We start from the raw sequence: 11,131 nt of genomic DNA, 5'->3' as shown, positions 1-11,131 counted from the left end.
AAGAAATCTCTCATTTTCAGCTTGGGCATAGTTTAGAGTTCATACATACAGTGCTGTAGTAGAACTGGATAAGCAGTTGTCCTTGGAAGGAAGAAGCAGCACAAAATATGTTCTGGGAACTTTTTTTCTTACTTGTCATCATGTTACACTTCCAGATGATGAAAAGCTATCTTAATTTCTTGTGATTAGGTCATAACTCTTGAAGTGTTCTATGACTTTTTCAGACCCAAAGAAGTTTCAGAAGAAATGATACACCTAAACAATGATTTTATTTTATTATTTTTAATTTCATCTTTTTTTTTTTAGTTTGGAGCTATGCATGGATGCTATGACTTCATAGTCATAGAAATATGGTAGGAAATATTAAAGTAAATTATTAAATAATAGGCAGGAGTCACCAAGGGCAATATATTATGTTTTTTTTTTTTATTGTTCTCATTGATTAGCCAACCATTCTCCTTTGTACACATCTGTGTCTAGTTAAAAATCATTAAGAAATCTCCATGGAGCTCAATGACAGCTCTCAGGTACCATTCTTCTGTGATTTTCAACAACCAGTTGATTAGGTACAGTGAATTTGGTATCTGGCTGATTTTTGGAGTTAGAAGCCTTAATGGAGGTTCACAGCAGACTTATGTCTTTTTTGAAGAAAAAAGCAACTGCCTGATTCAATTTTTCTATTAATGACTCTAGAGCAATTTCTTTGTTAAACTGTAGTCTGTATTTCAGGTCTTTCATAGTAGCTTGTAACTCTTGGCATCTGGAACTATCCACAGACTTTTTTTCTTGCAACTGTAAATTTTGTTTGATTTTCAGTAGCAGACCCTGAATTAGCAGGAACAAGGACCCATACAAAGTATTGTTAGCAAAATAAGCAAGTGTAACATTCCCTGCACGTGCTAAGTTATGCTACAGAATCATTTTGCTGTCCAGTTCTCTGCTTGTCAGTGAGCATACATATTTATTACTTTTTTGTGTGTTAGTAATTCACAATCTTGTTATCTCTGATATAGTTAAAACTATGGTGTGATTATTTTTTATCTTGCATGTTCTGATAATTATTTTCTCCCTTCAAGTCTCTGGCAATCATGGTTGCTACCAGCGAAGGTTCAGTGCGCTACTGGCCCAACCTTGCACATGAAGGTTCCTATACAGAGACATTCACAGACTTTGGAGGCTCCCTGTGCAGTTTCCTAACAGCAGTGAAGGTACAGTGCAATATGATTTATAAAAAAATACTACTTTACTTCCTAACCTAAAAATCAAAATTCAAATGTTCCTTGTTTTCAGCACTAAATCTCCAATGAATGTCACAAAGCAAGCCATCAGATGCTCTGAGGAGTAGTTTCAGAAGTTGGCGATGAGCAATGTTGATGATCTGAAGTAGCAGAGATGAGTGGCAGTCACAGATCTGTGTTAGAGAGGCCATGAGGTCATGAAAGTCACAGAGGCATGCAGGACTGAACCCACGGGGTTATCAAGCCTGGCTTAGTATCTCAACCTGTGATACCTCTCAGGAAAATAAAAAGGGGACTGCTTCATCTGAACTCATGGTCTACATACTCAGTGTCTCGTGGTAAAGCTCATTAGTGGCTACATTTGAGAGATTTTAGTAGGGAAGTAGTGAAAAACTGTACTGTGAATTCCATTTTCTGCTGGTGATGTATTTAAATGGGGAGGAAACTCTCCAAATAGAAAATCAGCAAATGTTACAATATTTGATATCTTAAAAACAAATTATTCCTAATTATATTTTTTTCATGACCTTATCAACAAGGCAGCATAACGTTCAGTGTTCATATCCTATATTATAAATATTTTAGGGCATCAGCATGTCATAAACATTTTATAAACCTAATCAAAAGCCAGTGATCTTAATGGTGAATTTGTTGAAAGTTTCAAGAGGTTAAGAAATACTAATGTGTATCTATCCTGTTGGAACTGAATTGTGCCCAGTTTTCCAGTATCGAGTTGAGGAAAGCAAAGTCTTCTCATACTTGTAGTTTTAACGTTGACAACAAGGTGAATTTAGAGCTAGAGGAACGTGGTTTTCAGAGCAGAACAATTATATTATTAAGTCAATGACTTTAAAACTCCATTATTACACATATGACAATTGTACATAATTAGTTGTTCTGTTGCTACACAGATCTAACCTTTAGCATAACTTGTATGGTTATGAAAATTAGGCGGATTGTTTTTTTATTCTATGAACATTTATTGTAGAGATAAGCAGTTTGTTCTTTCAGCGACCTCCAGGCAATTATCATTTTAACAAAGAATTTTATGTGACTATAAGATCGCTTCGGGAATGTGCTTTTAATTTTTTAACATAATTGCTTTTTCATTTTGTTAGGGAGGAAGCTTTATTTTATCATCTTCCAGAGGTCAGCTAGTTCGATTGATTCCAGATAGTTCTGGCAAGATTCATCAGCATGCCCTCCCACAGGGTCAGGGCATGTTTTCTGGAATTGGCCGAAAGGTTTCTTCTCTTCTGGGAATATTGTCACCTGGAAATGATGCTGTGGTAAGCTTGAAAAAGCTCAGATAGTAATCTACTTTAATTTCTGTCTGTAATTTCTAGTCTCAGCCTTTTGGAAAGGAAAAGAGTCTATGTAAGGATGTATGATGACAAAACAAATCCAGAACTGATTTATGTTACTTATATTTTCTGGAAATTGAAAAGGCAGACAGAAGCTAACTAAATACGTTGTGTAACGGAGAACATTGACTTGTTCTTTAGATCTGAATAAAAGCAGGCTTTAAAGCAGCAACGCTTCCTGGGGTAGTATGCAAAGCATTAAAATCTTGACTCTTCCTTGTGATAGCCTCACTACTACTTGAAGAAACTAGCAGTAACCTGTAAATATACTTTTCTGAAACAGGGTTGTGAAGGGTTGAGGATTAGTTTGACCTTTGTCAATTAATTCCACAGAAGGTGTGAGAAACATAATTATAGAGGCTCTTAAATCTGTAAAATAAAACTTCACTTAGAAATTATCGTAATACTCTGATCTCATATTGTAGTTTGTGCATGTTGCCCGAGGAAGTGATTTTTACGTGGACTAAGAGTGATACAGATTTTTGTATCCTAATATTAATGCTGTGATTTAACCTTTTGAGATTTTTCTTTTTTAAATGCAGATTTCTAGTGTTCTTTGGGATAAAGAGAGATCAAGTTTTTATATGCTAACGAGTTCAAATCTAAACAAATGGGAGATTGAGGATACATCAGAACGTTATATTCTCAGCTGGGATGTCAACAGAATCCTCAAGGAACACATTTCAGATGCAATTTGGGTAAGAGCATGCTCACCTGAGAAGGTTTTTTTTTTCCTTTGCTTTGTTTTCCCTTAATAAGTAACTAAGCATAGTTATAAACCAGATGTGTTTTGTTTTGCTTTTTAGGGTTCTGAAAGTAACTATGAAGATATTAAAGGAGGAGTAAATATACAGTACATGGATTTGCAGCAGAATCGGTAAGAAAGTACACTTGCTTCTGGTAAAACTTAGATTAATGAGGCATGTTCTGTCTTCTTGCAAAACCTTTTTGTAAGAAACTGAAAGTCAGTTTTACTTGAGTGCTAGCCATTATTGATAAAATACAGGTCAGATAACTAGATAGTCATAGGTTACCGTATGCTTCATGCTATTTAGTATTATCAGTTCTTTACCTAAGAATTACTCCTTTCATTTTTTAATGTCATTTTCATCGGGCTTGGGTAATTGTGTTTTCTTAATATTAAAAAGACAGTAAATAAGCATATATAACATTTGTACCAGCAAATGCAGAGAATTCTTTCTGTATCTCTTGTATTTTATTTAATTACAATAAATCACAACTGGATTGGTTCAGTTTTATACTGCAATATGCATACTGCATATGTTAATAAAACATCACGAAAGAACAAATCTGTAGTCTTTGCTTAAAAAAAGTGTATAACATTGGAAAGCATTTCTTTGTGATTGTACTTATATCTTTTTTTTCTGAATGATTCAAGCAAGTGAAATATGTAATAATCATCTCACAAAGAGGTTATCTCTCTTCTTGAATAGTGATGGGCTGGTGATACTTGCTGCAGCATGGCATCCTGGAGACCATCCGTGTCTTGTCTACTACACTCTGATAACGGTAGAAGATAAAGGCTACCAGATGTCCGATGATGTTGTTGTGGAAGTCACACAGTATAATCCATCTTTTCAGGTATGCAAATGAAGGCTCTAAAACTACTTCTGAGCAAAGAAAGCACAGTGTTTGAGAATATTCCTGTACATATATCAGCTATCACATTATCTCTAAAGAAAACTCAAATTCTCTGTCTTAAGGTTGCTCTTGCAATTTGTAATGTTCTGAGGAAAATGTCTATTACTGTTTAATGATAACTTTATGTGAGGTTTATGCTAGAATATTTAAAGTGTAAAATGAAGAAATGTGTCTCATAAACAGAAGTCCAAACATCAGATTACTACAGACCTGTTTTAATGTATGTACTGTATGTGAAAGCTTCTACAGAGTGGTTTCGTAGTATACTCTTGCAATCCATTTAGAACAGACTTTGCAGAGACTCGTGCAGCAGGACAAGGAATCGGGAGTCCTGTATTTTAGTCCTTGCTGGACAGCAGCTGGTTTGCTGGGAAGGAAGGGCAAATTGGTTGTCCTTAGAGAACCTCATTTGTGATACCTCTTTTGGAAGCACAGGCTTTGGCATTAACTTTTCTTTAGTAAACTTCTCACACTCTTCCAACCCCTTCTACTGGAATATTTCATAATTAAACTTTAAAATGGAAGGAGAGTGAGTGTGAAAGTGGTAATTTGTTTACTTCACCTCTTCATTGAAATCAGCAAGAACTTAATATATATGGAAGTTTAAAAAAAATGACAAGAGTGGCCTTAAATTTTAGGGCAAATGAAAAGTGTTTTTTGGGTGTAGAGTTTCCTTTGTCATTTTATTCCTGTCTTATTAGGAAATTAAACTTTATACAACTCTAGATCAGCCTTTAAAATGTTATACGTTTAAGGTTCTGATCATATGTGTGATTGTTGATATGTAATGCTTTCAGTCAGAAGAGGAAGTGATGTGCTGTCTGGTAGTCCCAGACTTCTTTAGCCATGCCGCTTACCTTTATAAGGATGATGAAGTGTTTGCTTGTTCCACTGGAACGGGAAGAATTTCTTTACCCCAGGAGAAAATTGTATTTGGCATACAAGGTAATGTATTTTGGGGGGGGGGAAGGTCAGGTTTCGTTCAATTAAAAATTGAATGTATTTACATCATTAGATTTCTTAGATTGTAGAATCATGTTTATGCTCCTTTTTTCTGTTGGTTCTTCACAACATTCAATCAGTGTCTATGGAATGGTGTTAAACCTTGTTGTTACAGTTGCATTTATGTGCCTTTTTGCTTTTTCATCATCTTAGGAGATAGCATTTTAGGAGCAGGTTCCTGTACAAGCCTCCCCATTTTCTTCGCCAAAAAAAGTGGACTTGTCACTATCTTGTCCAGAGAAAACATTTCTGTGCTTCCTGAAGACCTTGAAGATTCTCTGTCCTCTTCTGTTGCTGGACCAAGAAGTGAGGTAATAGTTGAAAACAGGATAGAAATATTATTTTTTCTTCTGACACTTTTGTATTTCCACTGTGGAAATCCTAGCTTGTTTAAGATTTTGGAAGTTTTTTTAAGAGATTTGAACACTTTCAATGAAGGCAGTTTTCAAAACCCAAGAATTTTTACAATATATGTAATTTTGTGTAAGGTGTTTTTTTCTCCCACCCCTTGTTCTGAAATAGCAATTCCTATGAAATAGTATAATTATTCATGTAGGTACATTACTAGATGTTACTAGGCCTCTCAGAACACGGAACTTGAACTGCAGAGACTGGGATTTTGCTGTCACTTTTCTATCAGGGTGGTCTCTATGTCTGTTCCTTTATAATAAACACAATTTTCTTACTGCACTGTGGAAAGCTTTGAGTCTAAGAAGTCCCTTACAGTGGCTGAGTATTGTTTCTGCTCTGGTACATGTTTTTGCTTTCATACAGTCTAAGATATGTGAAAGTATTTTGATTGATATTTTATGTAATTTATGTTTGGTAAGCTCTTAATCATATCAAACATGTTTTCTTTAAAATGTGTATAGAATTTGTTGCCAATGTTTCCCAGGAGTAAGTTGGAAGAACAGAAAACTTGTTAAAATAGAAAATAGAGATTATTTCTATGGGCTAATAGTTTCAATTTTTATTCAAATTAAATCCCCTTTTTAGATTAAATATTGTGAACTAGTCTTTTAGTGGAAGACCTTTGTGGTGATAGCTCAGATGGATCTATATTTTTCTTAATTAATCTGCAGTTAGATTTGTATGCACTTTTTTTTTTCTGGGAGATAGAACTCATGAACACCTTTTTAAATTACATCAAAAATGCTGGTTTTGAATGACTAATATACTAGAATATTATATATATACATGCTTGAGGTCAAACTGCTACTTTAATTGTAATGTATCTCTTTTGGCTAATGTTTGCCTAAATAAGGACAACTGCTTCCGGGTGGCGTTTGTATTTTGACTCTACACAGTTATGAAGAAAAAGAGTTTTAATTTCATAATGAAGTTTGGTATTTGTCTTCCAGCTGAAGTTTTTATTTTGTGTTTTCAGAGTCCTGCATTTGATGTAACCAATAGGCTTGAAACCGTAGCTCAAGAAGATAAGACTAAATTACTGAAAGCTGCTTTTCTCCAGTATTGCAGGTAGAAATTGCGCTTGATCTTTGAGGCTTTGTTTGCTGTTCTTGAAGGCATATTGGTGCTTGAGTAAGAGACTGCCTTGGTAAAGCACAATAATATTGTGCTACTTAACTGAAAGTTGTTTTAATGGCACACACACTTCCTTATTAGGAAAGCATAGGTATAAAAGTGGAAAAATTGTATGTTTTTGGGGAATGGAAATGCGAGGAAATGCACTATTTCTCAAGTTATCCTGATTAAAGCAACCTTATTGCATAGAACGTCTCTGAAAGGCTTTCTGTTTGGTTAGATGACTGATGTAAGCAGTGGAGGTAGGGAGACAAAAAGATACACAGAGCTGCAGACGTGGATTAGTTACATTTAAAAGGGATTATTTTCAATATATTTTTCAATATATATTCATTACTAGCAGACAAACAAAACTCTTCAGACTAATCGATTTGAAACAAAACAATTTAAAATAACAGGAAATAGTTTTTTGGGGGGCATAAAGCTGCATGTTAGATAGACGATTATGATGGAGATTAGGTGCTTTGAATAAAGGATGCCAGGACAAGATGTAAACTTGCACAGGTCTTAGAAAGAAAGTCTACGTGTATTCACTTGGCACTCTATGTGAACACAACAGCTGCTGAAGCAGGCTGTAGTCCTGAAAGAGTATCAGAAAATGCTACAGATGAGTGGCTCTTGTTCCCATAATCCTATCAATTGTTTTTATTTCACATACGTCATGTTTCTTCTATTTCAGGAAAGATATAGTCAATGCACAAAGCATGGTAGTGGAACTCTTTCCAAGCAGTGCAGATTTGGATTCTGATGCTGAACTGGATAGGGCAGTGACTCAGATCAGTGTGGACTTAATGGATGATTACCCTGCCTCTGATCCACGGTGGGCTGAATCTGTACCTGAAGGTAGGCATAATGGTTGGTTTGTGAAAAACTATTTATAATATTCTAGATAAAATCATATTTTAAATTGGCAAAGAAGGCATACCTGTTTCATATCCTTCTTCATCACTAGGTATATTTCCAGAAAGGCTACAAGAGGTATCTTACGAGACTGCCGGCTAAACTTGCAGTCTACTGTGGTTAGTTTGACTTCACAGAACAACAGAAACAGCAAAGGAAATGTGCATTTCTGAGCATGGGACTTTCTGCAGGGTGCAAGTGGTGCCACTTTAGTGTTTCCAGGATTATTTGGATAGATCTAAATGAATTCCTGCAGATAGGTATGTCTAAGAGAGGGATTTTATTTGCTCGTGATGAATACTTTTGTCAACATGGCTGCACAACTTCCGATAGGTTTGGATCCTGGGTAGAGTGAGCTCCTATCTTGTGTTGGTATTAATGTCTGCCACAGGAGAAATTTGTTTTCGAAGCTTCTGCTGTACATAAAGCATTAAAGCAGACACATTTTCAGAAGGAAACATCTTTGTTCATGCTTCCCTGTTCTTAGAACAGCATTTACTTGAAGCTGTTCCCAAGACCTCTAAGCACCAGTTCCTAGTTTCTGAGCAGAGACTTAGTTTAGAAGTACAAATGTTAATGTTTGAAATCTGCGTATGCAGATGGATGATGCTTACTGCTGTTGCTGCTTCCTGGCAGCTAGTTAGAAATTATCAGTCATCAAGTCTTTAGTGTTTTCTGAATCTTGATTTCGTCTTTAACTCAGCAATTTATCTACATTTATTCCTGGCTAAAGGAAGAAGGGAAAGTTCACTGCTTCTTGAAAATAGTCTTACTATTTTTCTTCATAATGATAGTTGTTTTGAGTTTTCTATCTTGGTAGTCTTTGGCTTAAAGCATACGTGGAATATAAGAAAAATGTAAAATAGGAAAATAATTTCACCCCTGGAAAATTCCCCTGAGGTGAGATACCTGTGGGGATGCTCATGGGAAAGCTTCCATCATCCTTACTGACTCCTTAGGGGGGCTAATTGTTTGGACAGAAGAATACTTCTGTAGAACACTTTTCAGAAGTAAGCTCATTTGAGGAGAAGTAGAGTGCTGTTGGGTAGCTACTTATGTTGTGCAATGGAATTGTTCAGGCAATGTGGGCAATTTGGAATTAGGCCTGAGCACCTCTTACTGCACACTTTATTTCATAGTAGCTGTGGTCTAGGGCATAATAAATTTAGCAATAGTTATCCCACCATAATGATAAAAATCTTAATCATACTAAAACTTGAGTAAGCTGCTGTTTTAGCAGCATAATGAATGGAGCACTTCAAAATAGGTGCTGATCTAACAATATCTGATTTCTTCTAAAGGCTTTACTTGAAATATGGTAGAGTTCAAAAGCCACATTGAAAACAATGTGGTAGCAATATATAAGTGTGTGCATTTATTTAAAGAAGAATACCAGTGTGGTAACAATATAGAAATTTAGAGAAATATGTTTATCTCAGAGGCAAAGATAGTGATCAAAGAAATGAAGATGATTTTCTTTTCTTTCTAGAAGCAGCTGGGTTCAGCAACACATCCCTCATTCTTCTTCATCAGCTAGAGGATAAGACAAAAGCTCATTCCTTCTTCATTGAGTTTCTTCATCAGGTAAAATTTTTACTCTTCTTCTGGTATTAGCACACACAAGAATTCTTAAGAGAAAAATAGTTCTTTCTAGTTCATTGTTTAAAGTGTATGTTGTGTTTTTTTTGTTTTGTTTTTTAAAAGGTTGGCGTATTTGAACGACTGGGCAGTTTTCCAGTCCGAGGGATGCCAATGGCAACTCGATTGTTGCTCTGTGAGCATGCAGAAAAACTAGCAGCAGCTATTGTTCTCAAGAATCATCACTCCAGGCTGCCTGATCTAGTGAATGCTGCTATTCTGATTGCCTTAAACAAAAGGGAGTGCGACGTTCCATCAAGTCTTACCCCTGCAGATGTTTTCTTTCGAGAGGTAAGCGTATGGATGGTTTAGTACTATTTTCTTCACTTTAGTGTACGTGCTTCTTTGTCTCCAACTGTTACATGAGTTGTGATAGGTTTTGTATAGTGGAGGTAAATCTGTGGATTTCCAGCCAACTTGGATGAGTGATGAAAAAGATGAGTGAAATTTTACAGCACATCAGAGAATGTATGCTTATTTGTCACTTTTAAGAGGTGAACTGAAGAATATGAAGCTTACCAGATAGGAGCGAAAGCTGCTTTGATGAGCTGTCCTTGAATTAGTTGTATCAACTTGGTCTTTAATGATTTTTTGTCCTAACAGTATTTAATATAATCTAGTTTTTGATTTATGCTGCATTTGAGTCATATGCCAAATGTCTGACTTAAGTCTGGAAATAAGGCAATTCTTGTATCCTAGGTACTACATCAAATGTAAGCTGGTGCTTTTCTTACCCATTTGAGTACTAAATTATTTGGCTATATTCTGTTAATATTTATTTTCTGTGCAACTCTTGTTGCTTGGCTTGTGGGTATCTGCTGGAGTTGGACATGTTTGTGCTCAGTGCAATTTTTCTTTCTATTTTAAGGTGTCCCAGATAGATTCCATCTTTGAATGCTTACTAGAAGAGGAGGAGCAAATCTTGAAAGATATGCATATTGAATCAGTTGAGTGGGCCCAGATAGTTGTCAATGTGAACAACATCATTAAGGTACAGAACTGCATTAACTAAAATGGTTTTGGGAAGGGAGGGTCAAACATTAAAGAGTACATTTCAGTTACTGACATGAGAAAAGTGAATACAAATTTTGCATGCCTAAATATATTAGGAGGAAAGAGATGGTCTTCAGCAGAATCAGGGGCATTCCTTTTCCTCCTGAGCCACTGATAAAGAGAGTTTGAGAAGCTGTGGAAGCATGTGTACATAGCAAAGAGTGAAGAGCTGCTGCTTCAGAATGGAAGTTTCTTGCTCAAATACTGTGTACCTCTCTATATAACTGAGAAAGAAGGGGCTATTAAAATAACACTTCAGGATTATAAAAGACAGTATATTTTATAGCCCATGTATATGCAGATGGACTAAAATATTTATTTCCTTACCTTTGAACAGGATATGCTGCAAGCTGCCTGCCAGTATCGTCAATCTAGAGCCTCTTTATATAAAACAGGAGAGCTTCCAGAAAGAGAACCTGAATATATTCCATGGACAGGTGAGAAGTCTCTTTTACTTGTTTAGTAAATATGAAAAGTATTTTTTGTTTAGTAGAGATGTGTTCTGGAAAACGTGAATTCCAGTCTGAATATTAACTTATTCTTAAATTTTGTCAGTAAGAATGGGAGAAGCTAGAGGTTTGATCAATGAAACTGAGTTACTAAATGGATACATTTAATATTAGAAGGAAGATGGGAGTATGTGACCTGCGGGATTTTTCTAGTATTGTTAAGATTTTGACCTTAAGATGCTTATTAGCTTTTATTTTTCTTTTTAATTGTACCTAGCAA

The 11,131-nt window shown here is 35.6% G+C and overlaps 1 protein-coding gene across 2 annotated transcripts in view; it reads left to right on the top strand.

Moving 5' to 3' along the window:
- Positions 1 to 11,131, top strand: part of NUP133 (nucleoporin 133) — a 32,728-nt gene that overhangs the window by 7,363 nt on the left and 14,234 nt on the right. For both annotated transcript variants that reach the window (XM_035320142.1, XM_035320141.1), the window contains exons 5-17: positions 1,077 to 1,208; positions 2,357 to 2,527; positions 3,145 to 3,300; positions 3,409 to 3,479; positions 4,057 to 4,204; positions 5,062 to 5,209; positions 5,420 to 5,577; positions 6,654 to 6,745; positions 7,491 to 7,654; positions 9,201 to 9,295; positions 9,416 to 9,640; positions 10,218 to 10,340; positions 10,740 to 10,839. In XM_035320142.1, coding sequence (XP_035176033.1) covers positions 1,077 to 1,208; positions 2,357 to 2,527; positions 3,145 to 3,300; positions 3,409 to 3,479; positions 4,057 to 4,204; positions 5,062 to 5,209; positions 5,420 to 5,577; positions 6,654 to 6,745; positions 7,491 to 7,654; positions 9,201 to 9,295; positions 9,416 to 9,640; positions 10,218 to 10,340; positions 10,740 to 10,839 — 1,783 coding nt within the window. The remainder of the gene's footprint in view (positions 1 to 1,076; positions 1,209 to 2,356; positions 2,528 to 3,144; positions 3,301 to 3,408; positions 3,480 to 4,056; positions 4,205 to 5,061; positions 5,210 to 5,419; positions 5,578 to 6,653; positions 6,746 to 7,490; positions 7,655 to 9,200; positions 9,296 to 9,415; positions 9,641 to 10,217; positions 10,341 to 10,739; positions 10,840 to 11,131) is intronic.

Source organism: Oxyura jamaicensis, chromosome 3, assembly GCF_011077185.1.
Source record: "Oxyura jamaicensis isolate SHBP4307 breed ruddy duck chromosome 3, BPBGC_Ojam_1.0, whole genome shotgun sequence".
NCBI lineage: Eukaryota > Metazoa > Chordata > Aves > Anseriformes > Anatidae > Oxyura > Oxyura jamaicensis.
This window is presented reverse-complemented; position numbering and strand designations above follow the sequence as displayed.